The sequence below is a fragment of the Hippocampus guttulatus genome, chromosome 14 (assembly GCF_054856545.1).
Source record: "Hippocampus guttulatus isolate MCC_2025c chromosome 14, RoL_Hgut_1.0, whole genome shotgun sequence".
Classification (NCBI taxonomy): Eukaryota; Metazoa; Chordata; class Actinopteri; order Syngnathiformes; family Syngnathidae; genus Hippocampus; species Hippocampus guttulatus.
The window spans coordinates 10,315,066-10,333,982 of NC_141274.1; the positions used below are offsets into that span (position 1 = coordinate 10,315,066).

General features: G+C 45.9%; 1 protein-coding gene across 1 annotated transcript; it reads right to left on the minus strand.

Annotated features, from left to right (window-relative positions):
• Positions 1-3,257: 3,257 nt before the first annotated feature.
• On the minus strand, positions 3,258-18,876 carry ednrba (endothelin receptor Ba). Its single transcript, XM_086129317.1, has 11 exons — positions 16,179-18,876; positions 15,945-16,007; positions 14,326-14,495; positions 10,290-10,568; positions 8,409-8,867; positions 7,754-7,866; positions 6,994-7,198; positions 6,413-6,562; positions 5,628-5,761; positions 5,454-5,562; positions 3,258-4,762 (listed from the first exon to the last, which is right to left on the minus strand). Exons 5-11 carry the CDS (start codon positions 8,820-8,822, stop codon positions 4,625-4,627), a joined length of 1,263 nt encoding a protein of 420 aa, XP_085985443.1. The 5' UTR covers positions 8,823-8,867; positions 10,290-10,568; positions 14,326-14,495; positions 15,945-16,007; positions 16,179-18,876; the 3' UTR covers positions 3,258-4,624.
• Between the last annotated feature and the right edge of the window lie 41 nt (positions 18,877-18,917).

An 18,917-nucleotide genomic window follows, 5' to 3' on the forward strand; every position in this document is an offset into this window, starting at 1 on the left:
GCTGGAGGAGCTGATGGTGAGGAGCGTCACCAACATGAGGCCCGAAAAAGATACGGAGAGGAGCCGGCACTTGAAAAGTAAAGAATAGAGGCTCTAATTGGAGTGGGAAAGTGGAACCATTCTTTCTTGTACGTGTGTGTTACTGACCAACAGATGCTGGCTGTAGCAGACGCGAGGGGGGGGGGGGGACGTCATGCGTGCATCTGTAATGAGCCGGTGGAAGGAGACTTCAAATCGCTTTTCTTTCATCTCTAACGACCTCAAACAACAAAGCGCTTGTGGGATTGGAGAAAAAGATTTTGTTGGTTTCTTTTTGTGTGGTTAGTTGAGTCTCATGCGCTCAGTAAAGTGCTTTTGTTACATCCGCAGCTGTTGGGGAAGCCCTTGATAAATCAAGTCGAGTTGAGTCAAGAAATAAAACAGTTGTCCTTCCAGCTAAAAATAAGGAACACTGGAATTTGATTATGGACAAGCCACATGGAGCCCCCCCCCCCCCCTCCACCCCAACGTCTCAGTTCTTTTGCTGATATTAATCTTATCATTTTATGAGTCTTATTTCGTGCCACTTTGCATTTCATACAAAGCTCCCATTTGAGGCCGTCTCTTCTCCATGGATAAGAATCCTTACGGGGTGGAGTATATGGTTGATCACTTTGAAGATGAAATATCTTCTCTGGGGTGTATTCAATGGAATTATCAGCATAGGTATTGGCAAATCATTTTATTCTGTTCTGATTGACATTTTACACAACGCCCTAAGTAATTGTCGCCCTGCTCTTCTCCTTTCCTGCTCGACAAGGATTCTCATTTCCTGTCATTACCAGCTCTGACAATAAACTCCCGTTGAAGCTGCCCCACCTGCTCGCTTCCTGAGTCGTCATGTGGCTACAAAGCTTAAGAGCATAACCGTAAGAACGTCTCCTGATGTAAACAAAAAAAAAATGGAGGAGGAGATAAAGTAAGGAAACGCTCAGGAATGTCAACCAGATGAATTCCTTTTGCCTCATTTTGCCGCTTGACTGAGTTTGTGAATGCGTGCGTGTGTGCGTTTTGGACTCCTGTCGCATCCTTGCATGTGAAAATATGTCAGCTATTGAATGTGGGAAGTGTGGACCAGAAATGGTGTGAAAACTATGAAAATAATGTGGGAAACATCTTGGGAGCGTTGTTGCTTTTTCTGCTTGCGTTTTCTGCTGTTAAGGCACTGCGAGGTTCTCATTTGAGCTCGGTTCGACATAGTTTCCCCTTGAAGTATCTCCAAATAGCTGAGCAGCTTTTAGGCGGCACACAGGCACGCACTGGCGTGCGCACGCACGTTCACGTGCCCTGCTGGAAGTGGATTGCATTGGTGCCTCCCAAATATTGCTGCCAGACTTCTTGTGTCATCAATCCAGAGTGCAAATAGAGATGGGAAGGCTTCTGGGATGTTGTTGGAAACTCGACTTGTAAATCATTGCATTTCTGACAGAAGGGGTGTTCAAACTGCCTTGTAGAGCCAGTGAAGGTAATATACGTTTTTTATTGTTTTTTTCGGAGACAGCTGTGTACCTTATGCGCGTTACCTTAAATATTTCAGCGTTTACATGTCAACGCGGCCTCGTCTCGCATGCACAATAAACCATCTTCCAGTACAAGGTTAACAGGAGGACACCTTCTTCAAATATTCAATGTCAAAAATCATGAAAATCAGCTGGAAAGTTTTCAGCAGATCAGGTTGTGTAAATAAGCAAATGTTAGCTCGTCCGGGAAGAAAATGTGAAAAATGTTTGGAGTTGGGGAGAGTAGGCTGGGGCCAAATCGATTCTGTGTGTGTGTGTGTGTGCGTGCGTGAGTGAAACCTAGGAATCATAGCAGAGAAAAGAATGCGATGTTTAAATATTTAAAAAACATTTTGGTTGCACTGGTTGTTTTGAATTTTAGCACGCTTATAATAGCTCGCGGGACCTTTCGGTCGGCCCGAGACGCCAAGGCAGCGAAGCTCGCAGACATACTTACTCCTTCTTACATAGGTGTCAAACTCAGGTCCTGGAGGGCCGCTGTCCTGCATGTTTTCCCAAGTCTCCCTGTTGCAACACACCTGATTCAAATGAACAGGTTCAATGTCGGGCAGCCCGGTAGTCCAGTGGTTAGCACGTCGGCTTCACAGTGCAGAGGTACCGGGTTCGATTCCAGCTCCGGCCTCCCTGTGTGGAGTTTGCATGTTCTCCCCGGGCCTGCGTGGGTTTTCTCCGGGTACTCCGGTTTCCTCCCACATTCCAAAAACATGCATGGCAGGCTGATTGGACGCTCTAAAATTGTCCCTAGGTGTGAGTGTGGGCGTGGATGGTTGTTCGTCTCTGTGTGCCCTGCGATTGGCTGGCAACTGATTCAGGGTGTCCCCCGCCTACTGCCCGGAGACGGCTGGGATAGGCTCCAGCACCCCCCGTGACCCTAGTGAGGATCAAGCGGTTCGGAAAATGGATGGATGGAAGGTTCAATGTCAGGCTTGCGCAGAGCTTGCTGATGATCTGATCATTTGAATCAGGTGTGTTGCAACAGGGAGACTTGGAAAACATGCAGGGCAGCGGATCCTCCAGGACCTGAGTTTGACACCTATGTAATCTTAGCCTGCAGGAAGTAGAGCCGTGACGTACCGTCACTGAAAGACGTTGAAACTGCTCGCACTGGATTGGATCCACAACATTGCTCCGTTTCTTCATCGATACCATCGGAGGTACATGGTAATATAGTTTTCATCTCAACATACCTGAGATTGAAAGTGTTGAGCTGTTCTATACAATCTGCACATGTTCATGAGACACTGCAGCAAATTGTAAATCTGAGGTGGTCTTTCAAGGGGAAGTCAAGTCAAACATGTTCTTTCCAGTCATCCAAAAAAATTGACCCATTTTTAACCGTATCGGGGAGCTCCCGATTGCTCGTGACCTGAGCCCCAAGGCACCGCGATGACAAGTGGCAAAATGGCCGCCGCTTGAGATGGATTACAAACAGATTGATTTTGCTGCTTCATCTTCCACAAACGCAATATTCATCAGACCGCCATGTTTCGACGAACGGGGACGCATAGAACATAATGTTGCAAAGAACATTTTGACTTGACTTCCCCTTTAATGTTTTGTAAAAACGTGTATTTTTGTTGCCTTGCTTTAAAAAAAAAAAGTGTATCGATATCAACTATTGTGTGATTTTACTGCTCGGGCCCACTTGACATCTAATCAGTCCATAAGTGGTCCATGAAGTATGAGTGACACCCCCGCCACCATAGGCAGATCCTTTATTATATACATCAAGACTATACTCCCAAGCCAAAGCATTTAAGTCTTGAAGATTTATTTTGTACATTAGATACTGCATCTCTGACAATAGAGGCTTTGACCTGATAATCAAACTCAACAGTTGTGCGAACCTAACCAGAGGCCTCATACCGAACGAATGGAGAAAGCGAGAAATGAACGCCAAAGAATGTAAACGGGGGTAGAGGACCTGGAAAGGTAAAAGACACAAATGGGGGGGGAAGAAGACGAAGAAGAAAGAGCGAGTGTTGTGGAGGAGGGGTGCTGAGTGATCACAGGACAGAGATCTTCTTTGGCTCTCTGGCCGCTAATGTGTCATGCGTGACACGGGATTTAGCCTGCAGGAACTTTCCCAGGTCAAAGCTGCATGTGTGCGTGTTTTCGGGTGTAGTCGGGAAGTGAGAAGAAAATACAATCACAATACGGCTCTTGTGTTAGCTTTCCCGTCATATGACGCCGCCTGCCTTCACACTTAAGTCAATCACACGCGTCCGGCCACAATAACAGGCAACACTAAAACATTTATGGACAGTCGTCAGTGATTGCGACCGAGGAACAGACTTACTTTGCATACACACGCACACACATATAAATATATATAGATATACTGTATATATATATATATATATATATATATATATATACACACACACACACACACACACACACACATACAACATTTGTTTATTACAGAAATATACTCTTAGCGCATCCTATATATTGAAGGCAAATTGGGCAGATTGTGATAAAACAAGAACGAAACGTGAAATCCTGAAGAGTCGGCTCAAATATCGAACAGCGTAACAAAACAGCTGAATGGTCTTCGCACTGTCGTGGCGCATCAGCAGTCCAGTCAGAAGTTGGAAAGAAACAACATGACGGCACAAATGCACGTCTGGGGCAAAGCGTGGTGGAATTCGACGCACGGGTGGAGATGTTGTTCTTTCGCTACTTTCGTGGGAGTGAACGCGGCTGACTTGCTTCCCGGCCATTCCGCTTTAAGTTTAGCGCAGGAGAGAGGCGCACACAGTCTTTGGCGTGGCGGAAGCAGAAAAAGACTCGTCCATGTCCATACAGGAGATTGACGCAGTGCCCCAGCATCATTGTTTTTTTTTTTTGTTTTTTTTTTATCAACGCGCTGTGATTTTGTACACGTAATGAAACGCGACTTAGACTTGGTTGGAGCGATCCCAATTTTCACGTCATCACAGGTGTTGAGTTCAAGACCTCCTACGATTTTGGAGACGAGCCTCTGCCTCCCTCGATTGTACAAACATTGTCATTCTTTTGACCTCACGTTTCGTTCCTTTTTCAGGAGTAGCTTACAATATTCAGGCCGTAGTCGACTTGTTGGTGATTCGAGAGTTGCTCTGGTCGGATGCTCTTTCCGTGACCTTCAGCTTCATGCACGACTGCTTCTCATCCATCATCAACATCTCTGCCGGTAGGCACCAGCAGCACAGGCAGGACTGCAGGAAGTCGGGTGGTAAGAAAAGGACAAATTTAAAACAAGCAGTCACTAAAGATACTTTCTCATATGTCGCATCATTTAGTTTCTTAACGTACGGTGGATATAAAAAGTCTACACACCCATGTTCAAATTCAAGGCTTTTGTAATATCGATACATTTTTCAAGACGAATGAGATCTATAATCTGTACAACTCGATTGAATCCACTGTGTAGATTCGAAACCTTTCGAGTGGGGGAAGTAAAAACAAACAAGTGAAATGAATTGGTTGCACAAGTATGCACACCCTCTTATGGTGAACAGCGACGTGGCTGTGTTCAGAATTCACCAACTCATGTGAAAGGGGACTCGGCACTCACAAATGTCAGATTTTAGGCAATTACGATTTTTTTTTCCTCCTTCGTTTTCCTCGTCTGAAAAGCCTGAAGGTTTTGTGCTCACACTGATTTCGATTTGGCGCTATTCCTAATTCCCTCCACCACTTTTGAGGTGGTGGTGTTTTGTTGGTGTTAAACATAACTTGGATTTAAGGCCCAAAAACAATTTTGCCTTTGTTTTTTGGAGATTTTGTCATGCTGTGTACTTTTTTCTAATCACAAAAACCTTGGCATTTGAACAGGCGTGGATGGACTTTTAATATCCACTGCCTGTCACTGCTCGACGCAAACATTGTGATGAATCGTTGACTTACCCTGAAGCAATTTTTAAATCGCTTGCTGACCATGTAGAGGGCAATCGGGTTGATGCAGGAGTTGACAGATGCCAGATTGATGCCAATATAGTCCAAGACTAGAAAGAAACTGCAAAACGCAGAGTTGTCTGTCATGTCTCCCGCAGGTGAGTTTTGAATTTTATTGTCACATACCTGAGCAGTTCGCAGCGGTTTGGATCCTTCTCGTCATAAATGGTGAGTTTTAGAATTCGGCTGAGGTGGAGTGGGAGCCAGCACAGAGCGAAGACCAGAACCAGACAGAACACGGTCTTTGCAACCTCCCGTCGCTGCACCCGATAACATGAAAACAAACAACAACAAAGAACATGGAGGGTATGCTGCACTTTTTGACGCAAAAGTCCCATGATGAATTCTTGCTCACAAAGAACAGATTTTATCTTCTTTGAGCAAAGTAATTACATTGATTATAATGTTGGGATACATTAAAGTTTATTTTTTAAAATTTGTATTATTATTTTTTTTTTTTTAAGAGGAGACATTTTTTTTGGTGTGGTTTCCACTTTTGAATGAAGTGTTATTTGGCTCATTGTGTGTCCCTGCCCCTCCCTCCCATTCAGGAACTGAAAACAGACATTTTGATGGCAAACCCTTAGGGGCAATTTTTTTTCTTAACTCATTCAGCACCAGCCAATTCTGGACCAAGTCTGAAAAGACGTTTAAAAACGTCTTTGGGAGTGAATTCTTGTGAGTTCTTCACCTTTTTACCTGAACGGTAAAAACCGTTTCCATGCCGTTGTTGCAACGACCACACGATTGCTGCTCGAGGGAATTTACAGCGCAGCGATCTGCCGGTTGCATTCCAGTGAAATCCAATCCAGCCAATTCTATAAATCAACGCGCCCATCACTGGAGGCCACCCTCGGGCCACCCTCGTTCGCTTCAAATGGATACAAGATGAAGGCATGCGATGAGCAAACCTGTTTGAGGTGGTCACTGAGGGCGATTTGGACGCCGTTCTTCTTCCTCAGCATCTCGCAGGTCATCAGCGTGTAAAAAATGGCAGTGCAGGCCAATGGCAGACAGAAATAGGTGCTGAACAGCCACCAGTCCTTCACCGATTTATAGAACTGGAAAAAACCAAACGGATCATCAGCCACGCATTTTGAAAGAACATCTGCTGCCAGGAATAACTGTCGTGGCTCAAATCCGCACTCCCATTTCTGCAATCTATCGGCCCAAAGACGCAAGGAATACATTTTACGACCATGTTTTTCTTTTTAGAGGACGTGAACCTGGATTTGCACAGCACCGTATTTCGGGCCAGAAATCAACATGATTGCTCCTCCGATACAGTTTTTCAAAAGCCTGCGAAATCTTTTCAACCTTGGCCGAACCTGGAAACGTACCACCACTCGTGTGCTTAACTCGGGTGATTCGATGACACACATGCCGTGTCTCACAATGTATTCCTGTGCGTGCGCACGCACAGCAGCAGCATGCGCAACCGTGTCAACGTATCCCATTGCGCTGCACGCGAGAGCTGCGTCTTGAGTCTTACCCTCATAAAGTCTGTTTTCTGCATGGGGTGCAATAAACAGATCCTCAAGCGCTCTCCTTTGTAGTCCATCGTGATCATGTCAAAAGCGACTGCCTCAGGCACAGCCAGGATGATGGATAACAGCCAGATGAGTGCGATTTCGATCGCCATCCACTTCGGAACGCCGATCCCTTTGATTCGGCTCCATGAGGTCACGGCGCGATATCTGAGGGATCAATCACGGGAGTTCAGCAAAACAACTTGTGGAAGTGATGTCTGGATCCACTCTCGAGACCTGCAGTTTTAATTGAGCTGGACCGACAGCCGCAGCTGTTGCGAAAGCGTATTTTAAATACCGTGAGTTGAGAGCTCTGCTTTTTCCTTTATTTGCTGAGCGAAGCTAATTGGCTCTCATTTCAAAGGGTGAGTTGGAAAAGTTTTGCAATCTGACGATGACATGAAACATGTTGACTGCGATGTTAACCTGCTACTAAAACTACGATTTGGCCTTTAAGTGTCTAGTATCATTTTTGAAAAAAAATATTGCCAAATCCACTGAACTCATTCACTCCCAAAGACGTTTTTAAACGTCTTTTCAGACTTGGTCGAGAATTGTCTGGTACTGAATGAGTTAATAATAACACATAAATCCATCACAGCTTTGCAGACATTTGCAGGGGAGTCCGAGGTGCAATTTTACCACTGACGCTCAAAGCACGTGTTGCAGGCCGACATGAGAAACGGGACCAAAGGGGCGAACATTCTTGAAAGATGCGCTTGCCTGTCAATGCTGAGTGCACACAGACTTAGCACCGTGATCCCCACCGAGGCTTTCTGGACAAATGGCACCAGCTTACACAGAGCCACCCCAAAAGGCCAATCCTCCGCTAGGAGCTGGAGGGAGAAAGTTCAAAAGTCAGAGTTCAACCATGGGAGGGAGGGAAGCAAATTCTCTGGCCCTGTGTTGTTGTTTTTTTCTTGTTTTTTTCCCGAGCTTCAGGCATGCCGTTCAGAAAAGGCATGCGGGAAGGTTTCAGTGGACAAAAAAACAATCATCTCTGTATTCTGGTCAGGGTTAGAGGCTTTGGAAAATTCAGGGGTGTTTTCATCCGACATCAAAGCCCTTCTGTAACAATTCTGTAAAGGTACACACAAACCCCGTGACACCACTGCGCAACTGGAATGGACACCCCCTCGCCCCCCGATATTGTTTTCACAACCTTATTAGCCCTTCAGTTAAGTAAACAGTTCCCCATGGAAACGCTGACATTTTCGCACACGCACGCACTCGCAAATATTCAAAACATTCACCTCATAACGTGCAAGAGACAACGGGAAATGGTGGGGCTCAGGAACCGGTGGAAATATCATGAAGCTATGCGAAATTCCCGCCCCTTTGGGTTTGGGTTCCAATTGGAGTTGACCTTTAGGCTCACCTTGTAAACGTTGATGGGAATGCCGATGATGATGTGCAGCAGGTCGCCGAGCGCCAGGCTGGCGATGAGGATGTTTGGCCCGTTGCGCATGCATTTATTCTTATAGATGATCCTTAAGAGTGTGGAGTTGCCGATGATGCCCACAACAAACACCAGGCAGGACACGACCGTGTTGATGTACTTGAACGTGTCTCGAATTTCCGTGGGCGCGCTGCACATGGGGGGCATACGTCGGCGCGGCATCGTGATGTTGGGCCTCAGCGGACCCCGCACGTCCCGCTCGACGAGCCCGCGTCTTTGTGTAGCGGTCAGGGGGTCAAGGGGTAGTGGTTTTTTGGGTTCCAGCTGCCCGCTGGCCGTCAGGAAATGAAGGCCCAGAAGGAGTAAGCCCAAATAGGAAAAGGTCATCTTCATCCTGACGTTTGATTTCAAACTTGACTCGCTCCTCTTTGAAAGTGCCTAAACGTGACAGAGAACGGTCACTATAACACTGCACTAGACCGTCATTGAACAAACTGAAAACTGGTTTATAGACTGGATGTAAAAGTCAAGTGGTATTTCTTTTTCCAGACAATTAACAGACAGAGAAACAGTGGAGCTAGAAAAGCCCATATCCATTCAGCCCTCTTTTTGCAATAATGGGACAAATACATTGTCACACAACTACCGGCACACGAATCAGACCGCCACCATGTGTAAGTTTGTTTTGTTTTTTTCCCCCTGCCCACAGCTGCCCTAAATTAACATCACTGGCAACGACTAAAATATTAACATTATTTGTTGATCAAGCATAATGTGGAAGCTCTTTATCCTCACGAGGGTCGCGGGCGTGCCGGAGTCTATCCCGGCCGTCTTCGGACAGTAGGCGGCGGACGCCCTCAACTGGTTGTCAGCCAATTGCAGGGCACACAAAGACAAACAACCATTCACGCTCACAATCACACCGAGAAACAGTTTTGAGTCTTCCATTAGCCTGCCATGCACATTTTTGGAAGGCGGGAGGAAACCAGAATACCCGGTGAAAAGCCACGCAGGCACGGGGAGAACATGCAAACTCCACACAGGAGGGCCGGAATCAAACCCCGTACCTCTGCAATGTGAGGCGGACGTGCTAACCGCTCATCCGCCATGCCGCCCACATTATTTTTTGAGTGTGATTACAGTATAGTTATTTGATTGCATCGCTAAAGTGGGAAAAAAAGTTTTCGCGGTTTGACTTAAGTCAGCTGCCTTAGATTTGGGTCTGAAAGTCTGTCCACTGAAAGACGAGCGCTCATGTGTGATGGTGTTAATTGACCGTTGCGTGATGTGGGGGCAACTCACAGTGACACAGCACTTTTGATTTTGTTAACTGCCTGGACTGTCCTGTCATTTGTGCTCAAAAGTCCCGACAGGTTTTTAGGCAGCAACGGCTGGTTCGCTACACTGTCCTGTCCTGTCCTGTCCTGTCCCATGCTGTCATGTTTGCTACTAGTTGTGTGTGTGTGGTTTTTTTTTTCTATTACAGGGCGTGGCACTGACTTTCCCCCACAGATAAGAATTTGAGTGATAAGGTTACAGCAGTTATATTTCCTAAAAATCTTCTGTTGCTCTGTTGTTTTGTTTTTGGGCTATTTTCTCAAAAAAAAAAAAAAAGAAAAAAAAAAGCTTGCACTGTCCCACTGCCGTTCCAATATTGATCACAATACCTCCAATATACACAATACCATAAGAGAGTACCTCAAACTTCTCTGTCGCACAGAAAAACATCAAAAGCCGTACAAATGCCACACTGAATGACGAAGCAGGTGAATAGGGACAGGTTAAAAAAAAAACACAAGACAAAAAAAATAATAATATACAGTTGGCATACCCCTGCCCAAGATCAAAGCTCTGACTTACGTTGCTCCTCGCTGAAGTAGAAATGATCCAGAAGATGTGTTTCTCAGCTCTTCATCCCGAGCCTCTTACAGCCAGCGATAGATTTCCAAATTGGAGGGAGGCCGTTCCTGAAGCGACCGCCCGCTCATCTCCAACAGCGCCTCGCCTCTTTGGGGGACGACAGTCCCAAGTTAAGCTCCGTAGCTGTTCCCCAGAAGCCGTCTCATCCTCTTCTGTCCGGTACTGGCTGAGTCTCTGTGTGTTCAGTCAGCCGCTTGGATCCCTGCCCCTCAACCACTCCTTGTTTGATCGAAGGGAGGCGTGGGGGGAGGGGGGGGAGACAGGGGAAGGCCAACAGGATGTTCACAAATTATTCTTTTCAAAGGAAAGGGGCATCATCAAAAATCAAAGATGTTTTGATTCGATTGCAAGTATTTTTGTAATTTCTTGCGAAAGCGCCCAACTGGGTTTCCTCCCAAATTCCAAAAACATGCATGGCGGGTTAATAGAACACTCGAAATTGTCCCGAGGTGTGATTGTGAGCGCTACCACACCATCAGACAGTTACACAAGATCCGCTCTTGTATCACAAACAAATATGTAAAGGGTAAAGGACAAAAATCTCATGAAAGAAAACAAGAATTCTCGCTTTCTATTTGAGTTTTTGAGCATGTCAGTAAGGCACCTCTTGACTTAATTTGCCGTCTTTGGCAGACGGTGAAGGCGTCTGCCCGTCTCAACTCTCCTCAGGGCACCCCACGGACTTTGAATTGGATCTTGCTCTGAGTTCTGACTTCTGTCTTATTTTCAGCAGGATAATGCCTCAAGGTTTCTTTTTTCCCAAAATGGACGGGCGTTTGGAACAATTCATAAATCCTTCTATTTTCACAAACGTTCCAGCTGAGGGGGGGAAAAAAAGAAAAAAAAAGGAAGATGCTGCCAGCACCGTACTTCGCTGTGGGTGCAGAATACTTCACATTCCAAGGTGTGTGAAAACTTGGATTTGACACTTTTAGAATGATTTGCAGCAACTACGTCAGCAAAGATATGCCGTATTTCTCGATATTTTGCCTACTTTGTGGCTTGTTCCTCTTTGTTCGTCACTGGTTGGGTCACCCTCGGCAGCAATAAGCGAAATCAAGCGTTTGTCTTTGACATCTCAGTGGAGAGCTTTTGGTCCACTCTTGCTTGCAGAACTGCTTTGGTGAACATGAACCAAATGTAGCCGGCGCATAATGTAACGTGGAGAAGTCAACAAAACGTTCATTGAAAACCAAGCGGTTACCAAAACCTTGTCAAACCTTTGATCAGGAGTTGTCAAGCGTAACGGAGCAGTAAACCAGAGACCAAACTCATCCCACAATATTCACTCTGCGATTTGATGTTTGGTCAAAAGCCTTTTTCTCCCGCTGACGAATCTTGGAACCGCCACAGATGATTCACATTACCAGTTCAACCCTTCAGTGAAACATCGTGATTTCAGCATGTGCTTGATGAGCTGGCCTCCGGCCCGGCGGCCATTAAACACCCTCCATTAATTCAGACCTTTGCCCTACAGAGCGAGTAGAAGCACTTTCTTTCTTTCATGGGGTCTCATTAAACAACACGCATAAAAAAATTGGACGTATAGTAAAAGAGCAACTCAAGTGGATTACATCGAACATATGCCTTCATGGTTTAAGAGAAAAGAGTCAACATTCAACATGACCGAGCTGTTTTTTTCACCCTTCTTTTCCCTAATATCAGTGACTTTACGGATTGTAACTAGACAAAGGCTGATCTTGTTTCGGCTTTTAGTGTCAACACAGTGGCACACAGCACACCGTCCGAGCTTTACGGGGTCGCAGCAGGACCAACTTTAAAGAATTCGCCCCGCAGCACTAATACGCAATACATGGAAGAAGACGCGTGTGTCCTCGTCACAAAGGGTCACGAGAGGGCAGTTAGTTGGCTTTTGGCCCGCAGGAATAATGAGTTGGCATTTTATTTCCGAGCCATAAAATTAGCATCACTCGATGAGCGCTTCCATGAATTCATTTTGGTGTGCTCAGCCTCTTCAATTGCTTTTGCCCTTTCATTTCCACCAAATTCAGCCCCTGTTGAAAAGGTTGACTATCCATACTTCCAAAACTTTTTTTTTCTGTCTTGATTTTGTGTTAAGGCAAGCAGTGGATCCAAAAGCGAATGGCAAGAAGGATAAGAGTCGAGTCGAGTGGTCCGTGGAGGAAAACGCAGTGTCAGGCTGGGCAGGGAGGCAATCAGTGCTCGGCAAATTTAGCTCCGTTTAGAATCGACTGCCAAAAATGATCAATCCCAGATCCAATTCTGTTGTGAGCAAATAGTACCAAGAGTTTAACATCACCGCTTCTCAATGTACAATTGTGTGGACGACGACGGTTGTTCATACGCTACGCGGCAAGCTGCGAGGGCCGACTTCGTCACAGAAGCCTACAAAGTCGGACTGTACGTGGATGTCAATGCCTCACTTCGCTTTTATTTTGAAGTTGGGAGCAATCCTCGCGGCGGCTGTCTTGATATCGAATTGAGGCTGCATAGACTGCCCGCAGTCAAGATGACTGAGCGTCTTGATTCTCGCATTGCTCCACTTGCAGTGCACACCCGCGCACCACTAATGTGCTTATTTGTTGCTAAAACACTCATAGAAACATTTTGAAGCAATATGCTTTGTAAATAACAACAGTGGTGACTGTTACGCTCACATGTCATTTGGCCATTTCATAATTAGCCAGTGAAAGCTTGAGACAGATTTTCACATCACCACATTCTGGTTTCCTTTAGGCGTCCCTTCGCATCTGAAACTTTTCACAATCGGGGTGCGTATGTGACGCATATGTTTTTTCAGCCCCGGTTTATGTCTGGGCCCGATGATCTCTTCCGCCCCCTAACCATCTCCATGTTGTTGTTGTTTTTTTTTTTTCATCTGCTGAGATAATGAGGACAAGATATGCCCCGACAGAATGCAGACTAGAGGCTCGATATATAAATGCCCTCGTAGTGTAGCGGTGCATATTGCTCCCTTGAGTGCAGATGGCGCGCGTTCGACTCCCAGCCAGTCCCAAGCCTGAAGAAGAACCAGTTGAGGTGCATGAGGAAGGGCACCTGCCATCAAATCAGTGGCAAATAATGCAAGGGACTGTGGTGATCCCCATTGAGACAACAACTCTCTGCAGATGAATAAGATTACTCTTTCGGCCGATAATTGAATCGGTGCTTTTGGGACACACGTGAATGACGTGACATCATCTTTGGCAGACGTATCCATCAAAGGACGACATCAACGAGCCATCGCTCCACGAGCCCAAAACATTTCTACCTCCTCCCTCCTTGATGGAATTTCTGATGGGACATGCTAGCGTGTAAACAGAGGAGCGAGGAGCTAGGAATGGACAATTAAAAGAAGCAGATCAGTCCGCTCGACGCAACCCCGGCAACTATATTCAGACCGGCGGACAAACACGCGAGACACGCGTCGCGCGTTTCCGTCAGTTGTCAGCGAAATGCCAGTCTCTCAGTGACGGATTGACAAGGTCCATCGGTACTGACTTGATGTGGGAGCTTGTTCGTCTCTATGTGTGCCCTGCGACTAGCTGGCCATCAACAGTCTCCTTGGAAAGGCCCCAGCGCCCCCTGGTTACTTTGTACAAGAAAGGTGGTGTCAAAAATGACATGACATCAGTTTCACAACGCTTCCCATATGTTCAACAGATGCACGGGCTGTGACGCAAGACACGTTTTCCATTTTGGCTTCCTCTGATTTTTTTGGGCCCAAATCTGTTTTCACGGTGATGTGTTATTGTTGAATTTCTTCAAATCAGTGAACCGCAAATTCTTTTGACTGTGTTTAAGCATTGAAGATGCCGTCTCTTCGCTATTCATTCATCAGGAAAAACAGTCTGGCATTCAAGTGCATTTGATTTTACAACATCTTGTTGAAATTTGATATCAGCCAGCAAGAATTGGCTTGGGGAAAAACCCAGCATTACAGCCGAAGTCGAACTTTGAGGCAACAGTGTTCGGAAAAAAAAAAATGTCATACCTAAAATTGTAGAAAGAAGGTTGGCCAATTTGAACATGATGCAAACTGCACACGAATCCCCGATGGCAGCAGACAGATGAATCCAACGAATCCAGAGGCGTGGTGGCCATCTGGAATTTCAAGAGTTTCCCGAATGGCCCGTCCACTTCCTGGCCGCTGCGCCCCAACCCCTTTGCCGGTCGCCGAATAGAAATCAAATACAAATCAGCATATGTTGGCGGGCAACATCCATCCCGCCCCGCCGATGGACCAATCTCCCACCCTGCTTCCATTGACCGATACAAAGATTCCCTGGGCGAATTTTGCTTCCCCTCAAATTGCCTCGAAGGGGTATTTAAAAAAAAGATTTCATTTTGCATTTCCAAATGAAAGAACGCTATGATTCGCTTTCAACATGCGATCGCTGCAGAAATCTACCAGCGATGTTATCACCTGTCATGTGAACAGACAGTACAGCAGCGAGGATGCAGCCAAGAGAGCGCGTGTTTGTCTGCGGTGCTCGTTGCGGCTGAGGCTGTTCATTCCACATAAAATAAAAACGTGATTTTTGTCACGGCTGGCCGTGAAACCTTACAAATGATCTATGTCACGGCATACACTACAGCATAGCTATGAGCTAAAAAAGCTGTGGCCATGTTGGAGTTTTGAGCTGCTCCCATAGTCAATTTAAGGAGATCGACATGGTGAATGTGACTTTTGGTTGTCATGCGGGCTGGGCTGTTTTCATGTTAATCAACATTTACATACTTTTCATGTCTGTTGAGCATGCCACGCAAAGAGGCGTGACAATTGGAACCCCTTTTAGAAGATGTAAATATAATCCACAGTGTCAACGTCCAACATACAAACATGTTGGCCAGTGGTTCCGCTGTCGAGTCTAATTTGAAGGAACTGCGCGCAGGATGAACCAGAACATTGATTCAGTCATTTCCTGACCCAGATGACCCATTTGGCTGGCAACCGTTTCAGGGCGTACCTCGCCGACTGCCCGGAGACAGCTGGGATAGTTTCACGGAACGTACGGTGTCACTAAGTCAACGAGATAGGGAGGTGCTAAACCGTGTACCGTTTTATCAGTAAGTAGCAAAACCTTCATATTGCATCACAAATGGCCTTGAAATTTTTGATCGGCTTCGATTGTACGCTTCTCATGACGGCTCTTCATCTTCGGTCCTTCATGGGAGCAAATCTACATGCGTGCATGTCTGTGTAGATTAAAACCATCTTGTGCTAACGAGGGGCGCACGTGTTTTTTCGGCACATCGGTTTATTCAGTTCATTTGTTCAAAATACCAACAATTCAAATATGGCCATTTAAATATTCCGAGCATGTCACCATGTGCTGGTGCATGTGTTTTAACGGAGGTGACAAACAGCTCGGCTCTTTGGGCACAATTGTGTGACTCGGGTGTTTGGCTCGCTTTTGAAGAGTAAACAAGTCCATCAATTTCTGAGTTTGGATGCGTCTGTGTGTGAATGAATGGCCTTTTAAGAGCAGGATGAAGAGGAGGCTCTTTGTCGCTGGACTCTCTGATGTCTTAAAGACATATCCACCCCCCCCCCCTCATTTATTTATTTACAAGACAAGAGAGCACATATGCAACTGTCTTACTACTCACCATTATTATTGTTGCACCACAGGCGATGTCTTCAGTTTCACATGACTTCTTTTTTACTGTGTACTGTACAAAAAAAAAAAGTGACATAAGTAATTCATCGACATGGGCTTGAACAATCGTCGGATTCATTTCAGGACCCATTTTAAAGATTTTTTTTTTCCAGTCGGTGTCAGATGGGACTGGTTGGGAATAAAATACGGTGATTAAAGAAAATTTTAAAAAACAGCCTCTCACCTCTGCAGCGACAAGGCAAGATTTGTTCCCTCAGCAGATTGCCATGACATTTGAAGTCATGCTTCCAGAAGACATGTGACTCTTGGCTGACTGAGGAAGAAGAGTTAGATTGTACTCGACTGTGTGTCTTCCTACTTGCTGGTTCAAACACGTGGACAAAATTGTTGGTACCACTCTGTTAATGAAAGAAAAACCCACTGTGGTCACAGGAATCATTTCAATCTGTTCAAACTAATACTTAACATTTTTTTTAAAAAAAAGGTATGGAAAATGAACCAATGGAAATCAGACATCACTTTTGAATTGTGGTTCAACAGAATGATTAAAAACAAAACAAAAACAAACAAACAAATCTCTTGAAACAGACCTGGACAAAAAAGAAAAAGATGAAAAACATTGAAAATAATTTGACCATTGTACCGTTTTCGACCAAAGTGTGTCCTCTAATTGGCATTTAATGACTTTAAAGTCAGCATTCTGAGAATCAAGTCGGAATTCTGAGATAAAAATGAGAATCTTGTCAACCTTGTTTTTTAATTTTTCTTCATTGGCCCTAATCCTCTTGCAGAGACTTGAGCCAGGTAACCAAAAAATACGCACCGTGAGCGGCCATTTTGGCTACCGCATGGAGGGACGTGCGACTTTGTCATTTGCCCGCTTACACCACTGGGGTGACTCCTTGAGCCGAAAAATAAAAACCGCAAGCAGCCTCCTTGCCCAACTGCGGGCACGCTCACCTCACTACCGCACTGACCTATAGGCAGCCGTGACCCGCTGTCGGGGGCCCCGTGTTCGAGCCCTGGGCCGGCCCTTCGCCGGTGTTTCTCATGCCTTCCAGCTAGCTCCAGCCGTCCCCCGCGTGCTTGCTGTGGCGGCGGCCACTGCACAAGAGTTTGCGCAGTGGCCCCCTTTAAAAAAAAAAAAAAATGAACAGCTAAACAAGGTATTTTCCTTGACCTCTGACCTCGAGACTCGGATGCGTATGTAATAAGATGATGAGGCACTAATAGACTTGGGCATAGTTTCACAGTCATAACAGCCCTCGAAGTGAATGCATAACTTCAATGTGGCTCGCGACCAAAATGAATTTGACACCGCTGCGCAAACAATACTGACAATCAGCTCTGTTTCTCGCATTATGATTTACATCACACGACTTTGTCATCACCACCGGTCCCTTTCTCGGGAGGCATCACACACACACACACACAAAACAAAAATACTTTTGGAATGAAGGCAGTCTCATGGCGGTTCAATCCATCAAGTTTCTGAGCGAATTTAAAAGTCGGTTCTAATACGGTCGCTTTTCAAGCACTCCAAGGACAACATGGCGGCATTCCCAATGTGGACGTATCAACGCACACTTTGACAAATCTTAATGTGGGTTTCACCAATATGGAGTCAGATATGACACAGTTTCTGCATTTTAACCCCCCCGCCCAAAGAAAGCAACTTGCATCACTGAAAGTACAAAGCACAAAAATCTCCTTGCACATTATCTCATTTTAACATTCACTGTGTTGGCCCATTTCTGTCTTGACGGAACAATGGGAGCAGCATTACCAACGGCTCATCCTTGTGATCCTCTTTCCCCGGGGTCCACCTCCTCCTCTTCCAGCGCTGGGTAAATGTAGGTCGACCACGAGTTGGTGGGCCAGTTGTTTATTCAGAAATGTTTTTTTTTTTAAATCAACAAAAACTGATGACCAATGTAAAAATAAGACCTTTCCAATACGGTCTAAAACTCCCATTTGGAGCCCAGATAAAATCACTTTAACTGCAGCGGATCAGGCTGTGTGGAATAAAAAAGTGCTGCAATCATGAGCAGTGCTGATATCAAGGTATTTTTCAGTGTTGCGCCACCAACACCGCAGTCGCTCCAATCAGAGCAACGGAACCTAACCTGTCTCCATTCCCATTTGTTTGAGCACGTATCCCTCTGTGCCGTCACTTCATAAAAAGGGAGTAAAGGGGTTGCCGCAGCAGAGCGAGGCCTTACGCCTCTGACAAAAGCTCACTCTGATCCTTGGAACACAATAGCGCCAAGCCCCTGCACCCTCGGGCCAGGCAACAAATAAATACCCATAATGCAGCATGCCTGTGACGGCCGGAATCCCTCACGGCCAAACTTGTAGAAGCCGCGTCTGCGCCTTAATGCCAGGCCATGGTGCCAAAGTGTCGAGGAGGGGCCAAATCCTGTCCACTAGGCCGTGCTTGTGTTCCCCTGTCATCGACCAGCCTTTCTGGCATGTGCCGATTGTGTTCCCTGATTGAATAAAGATGTGAGCTGGATTTGTGGACGGCTCGGGCCGTGGGAAAATTCCAGCTCATAAGTCAGGTAAACTCAGGAATCTAGAAGCAATACAAAAGTGCAACTTATGGTGGCTGACTTGAAGTTTTCACAATAAGTCCCATAGTGACTTTCCCAAAATAAAGATGCAAGGCGAAAAAAAAAAAAAACAACAACAACGCAGCATTGCCTCCAACGTTTCCCACTGCGCTCCCTAGAGCTGTCAGCATCTAAACAGCCCTGATGGGGGGAAAACTGGGAATTTACCCCGCGAAACAAGAACAATTACATGTTAGACTGCCCTGAATAATTCATAGGCTGATGTTTTCTGGTATGCCGCGTGTTTGATCGAAGCCGGGCAATCTCTCAGCAACAACTGTGCTACGTCTGAGGACGGGGGGGGTTGAACAAGGTTCCACAGACCGCAGTCATCTGGGTCAGAAGCTGAA